The 4,968-nt window shown below is 33.7% G+C and overlaps 1 protein-coding gene and 1 pseudogene across 1 annotated transcript in view; one reads left to right on the top strand and one right to left on the bottom strand.

Moving 5' to 3' along the window:
- LOC123226990 (histone-lysine N-methyltransferase CLF-like) overlaps window positions 1-248 on the bottom strand; it is a 6,202-nt gene extending 5,954 nt beyond the window's left edge. The window contains 1 exon segment of the mRNA XM_044651592.1: window positions 240-248. Coding sequence (XP_044507527.1) covers window positions 240-248 — 9 coding nt within the window.
- Window positions 249-1,490: 1,242 nt separating this feature from the next.
- Window positions 1,491-4,968, top strand: LOC123226930 (annotated as a pseudogene).

Here is a 4,968-nt window from a genome sequence, read left to right as displayed (position 1 = left end):
TATTTTGGTAATTTGGCAAGGTAAACAAAAATCAAAATCCTTATGTATCTGATATAATGATTGTGAATTTGATTATTATATCTCAAATTTACTTATCTTATAAAATCAAACAGGTTCCCATCAAGAAAAAAAAAAATGTAGCGGCGTGAAACATTCAACGGAGGGGCGGTTCACAATGGGTCAAATCAAACATGGTGGCTAGTGGCCGTGGGTCAAGCTCTAGAAGAATTGACGCTCACATGAGCCATGGCCAGTGTGGAGGGACCCATGAAAATGGTTGCGCGCAAATATGGTAGCAAATTGACCAGTGGGCGCATTTGGTGCATTGCATGGGTAGTTTTGTGTTGGAGTTTGGTGGCTGCTACTTGCTAACCAGTTGGATTTAAATTCTATGATTTAATGATATGATATGGAGCTGAAAGGTCAAGTTCATGTTACGTGAATTGACTGATAATATTCACAGGCCCGAGCCAACCGTCCCCTCCTCCAAAGGGTTTTCTTTTTTGTTTTTTTTTTTTTTTGAAGAAGCGACAAAATCCCAACTTTTCTCCCTCTCTTCATTGGAAATTGACAATTTAATGGCAAGTCACCAGATTTCAGAGTGCAACCTACACCAAATTTAATAAATTTTGTTGAAAATTCGGATGCACTTGAAACCATAACACTGTGCTCATTAAGCGACAGTAGATATGCCATCCTATTGCAATTAATAATACTTCCCTTTTCTTCTCCATCGTTTTTTTTTTTAACACAAAAATCCAGTTCAAGCCAAACCATGTTTTTGGGAACGGGTTGACTATACCAAACAACTATGACCTTAAATTTGATAATTGATTCTATAACTATTATGATAAATAAAATAAGAGTTTAATTTTAAAATATTATCGAATAAGATTTAAACTCTTATTCTTATACTTTGAATCTTTTCTTTTTACTATTTAAGTTGGCCCTTGGAGCATCACAACATTGGTAAATGAATACCATTAAATTCTACAAATTTAATGATAGTAGATTTAAGCCATGTTGTACTAGTGTTATTATAGATGGGATGAAACAATAGTTTGAGCTCATTAATCAAGTTTACACCATCATTTAAAAGATAAACATGATAATTCTGTAAATGAAATTACATCAACCATGTGACATGTGAGAACAATCATGCCTAAAAACTGAATCTGAATGATGAACAACCATATCACTGTTTATGAAAATGAACTGGTTTGCCATAAATCATTAGTTGGAAATGGAAAATCTCTTAAAGATAATGAGCTAAATCTTAATTCCCATGTCAACACAAGCTGGCCCTACTCAAAATAAACGTGACCCATGTCTATCTCCATGGCTGATATAAATTCTTACAGGTCTTGCAATCTCAATTAAACCAGCTAACAACCTAACACATAAAAAATTAGGGCGGTTTCGAAGTAACATAAACGCTGAGAAGCGAATGTAAAATAACAAACAAAAGAAGGACAAGGGGAAGGGGGTAAATGGGGGTCCAAGGTGAAATTGCGGTGCCAACAGAAACAAAGATAAAATATTTGAAGAGGAGAACGTGGTGACATGTGATGGCTCAGGTTGGCAGGCACAAAAAACGACCTCTCACTAATTTGCAGCGAATTTCGTGGTGATTGATGTGGCTCAAGTTGTGTGGTGGGCAGTCTGAATTTAGGACATTGCAAAGGCAAATATGGTTTAGATTTAGAGTTCAGTATATGATTGACAGCTAGAAATATTAAATTGGGTTCACTGCATCTGCATATGCTGCAGTCTTTGCTTCAACAAATTTACTATTTTGATTCAAATTTTTGTCATGATTTGTGAAATCTTAATTTATTCGATTACTATGCTCTAAGATTTGCCCACTAAACATAGATTACGCACAGCCGGCGAACAAGATTCTTCTGAGATGCTTTAACAGGAAGGACATAGATGTGCTTATTTAAAAATTAATCAATTGCGTTTGCATGAAAATTAAGAGGAATAAAAGTGAGCGAAGAAGCTGATTATTTAAGGCTTAAAATCCAGTAAGCATTGTTTTCAAAAAGATAGGGGTTATTTCTTTCTTTAATGCATATGAGACACGCCTGCAGAGATTTTGGTGTGCAAAGACAACTACATTGTATTCTGCAAAAAGAATCAGAAAATCATGTTCTTCTACTCTTTCTCAACTTAATTGCTTTTCTTTTTATTCAAGTGACAGAAAATAATAAAGAAAGATGCAAGAGCAGAGGAAATGTTTTTTTTTTTGGGTTAACCCAAAGAAGAGATCAATCAAATTCTGGATGTTTGTAAATTATCTTTGATCCTTCACTACTTAAAAGTCAAAAGGAAATATTTTTAGTTACATGATTTAATATAAATTAAGTCTAAAATGTAAATGTTTTTAAATTACATAAAATTATTATATTGCAACTTTATTAAATATCTTTTTTATGCTTATCAATGTTAAATGTAATCCATTCTCATGGAAATTGTCTCTTTTCTAAATATATTATAACTTATGTGGCTTTTCTTTTATTTCTAAAAACATTGTTTCCAGATTGATAATTTTCCCTTTAGAGAAATTAATTAAAACAATCTATTTTTATTGTGCAAAAATGATTTTAAACCTTTTTTTTTTTTGTAAATTCATGTATGAGCGAAAGAAATATATATTTTACGGAAAATGTCAAATTCTAAAATTTATGATAAACAGTGACAAAATGTGATAAATAATTATTAGATATAATAAATAGTTACAAGATAAATAGTAATTAAATGTATAAACTGTGACTTGGTGAAGATTAACTAAATGTAATAAACACTGATTAGATATAATGAATAATGATTAAACGTAATTATGTCTATTGGGTTTTTTACGTTCAAACATTTTACTATCCGAAAATCTATCATTTCTTATAAAATAAATAGTTTTTATATACAAATCCTTTCTTATTATAACTAATAAGTAATTATCATAAACTAATACCACCTTTTTGTTAATTTATTTTTTATTTTAACCAAATTTTAGATGAAAAAATGTGCAAAAAGATAAGATTTTTAAGGCTATAAATGAGAGTAAAACTAGCATTAAATCATGGTTTACGTGTATCCATCCATAAAAAATTGATTAATATCATTTAGGTATGTTAAAAATAAACTATTTTAAGTAATTTCCATTCCATTAATAATAATAATAATAATAATTATTATTATTATTATAAAATTTATTTTTTGAATTTCTGACTTGGAGTGGAGAAGTCAACGAAAGAAATGTTTTGCAAACACTTTTCCATTTTTGATTCAAAGAGAACAAGAGCATGAATTAAATTCCAAACCGTTATCTTTATTGAATTATCCAATATTAATGAAAAACCGGAGATCATAATCCGAACATTCCTTGAAACCATCACCATCCAAGCCGCGTGTGCAGAGGCAGCCGAGCCGAGTAAAATAAAATCCCAAGAAATCGTCAAACCCGCCAATTCATTAACCACGTTTCCAAAGTGGGGATGATTCTTGCAGTTCCGTTTCCGGTCCAAATTCAGAAAACGACTCCTAAGCTAACCCAAAATATCCTTGCCTATCACGTGCGTTAATTAAACTTCAATTTAACTAAACTAATTAAAAAAAAAAAATACTTCTTTTAATTTGACAACTAAACCAACTAGATTTTCCTCCACTATAAATAACTTGAGAGACTTCTCTTTCCTGCAGTTTGCCTTTGTGTTGTTTTGGGCTTCTTTCTTTCTGGTGGAGTTATCAGCTATGGATTGGTTCGAGGAGACGTTCTTGGTCAGGGAAGCTTTGGAAGTGTAAGTCTGGCGGTAACCAGAAAGGATTATTCTCGATTTCCTTCGTTAATAGCGGTGAAAACTTGTCAAGATTCTTGTTTCTAGTTTGAAGAACGAGAAGGAAGTACTTGATGAATTGGGTAGTTGTCCGCAGATTGAGGTGTTTTGGTGATGACTATAGTGTTGAAAACGGTGAGAGATTTTATAATCTCTTGTTGGAGTATGCATCTCGAGGGAGTTTGGCTGATCGGGTGAAGAAAAATAACGGGAGATTGCGAGAGTCAGATGTTAGGCGATACGCAAGATCAGTGCTTCAAGGCCTTCGCCATATTCACGCCAAAGGGTTTGTTCACTGTGATATAAAGCTCCAAAACGTGCTGGTTTTTGACAAGGGTGAGGCCAAGATCGCTGATTTTGGTTTGGCAAGAAATCAGGAAAGGAAAATCAACAAGAGAAGTTTGAGTGCAGAGGAACGCCATTGTATATGTCACCGGAAGCTGTAAACGACAACGAATATGAGGCACCGGGAGATATATGGGCTCTGGGGTGCGCCGTGGTGGAGATGATGACGGGGAAACCAGCTTGGAATCTCAAAGATGGAGCCAATGTTTTTGGTTTGTTGATTAGAATTGGCGTAGGAGATGAGTTGCCGTTAATTCCTGGAGAATTGTCCGATGAAGGCAAAGATTTTTTGATCAAATGTTTTGTTAAGGATCCTAAAAAGAGGTGGACTGCTGAGATGCTGTTGAACCATCCATTCGTTTCTGTGAATGATTCTTCTGAAGATCATGATGAGGAGATCCTTACGTTGAAGGAGGAAATCAAAGAATCACCAAGATGTCCTTTTAATTTTCCAGAATGGATTTCAGTTCAATTATCTGTAAGAACATCAAGGAATTCTTCAAGCTCTGTTTCATTTGTGTCATCTCGAATTTGCTTCTTGGGCAGAATCAGGCAACTGGCCCGTGATGAGAGACCAGATTGGTCAGATTCAGATAGTTGGGTCACTGTGAGATAAAATTGAAGGACAAGATCAAGCGACTTGGAGATTTCTTGAATTGATGCAGATTTTTTTTTTTCTTTTTCTGCTGTAAATTAGTTGGAGAGACACTGAGACTGACTTAGATAATAGAAGGGGGTCCTGCTAAGTGTACATAACAAATTTTTTAATGAATTAAATTCCTTTCCAAGA

This window comes from Mangifera indica, chromosome 1 (assembly GCF_011075055.1).
Source record: "Mangifera indica cultivar Alphonso chromosome 1, CATAS_Mindica_2.1, whole genome shotgun sequence".
Lineage (NCBI taxonomy): Eukaryota > Viridiplantae > Streptophyta > Magnoliopsida > Sapindales > Anacardiaceae > Mangifera > Mangifera indica.
Note: the sequence above shows the minus strand (reverse complement) of the source record. Positions and strands in the feature narration are given on the sequence as shown.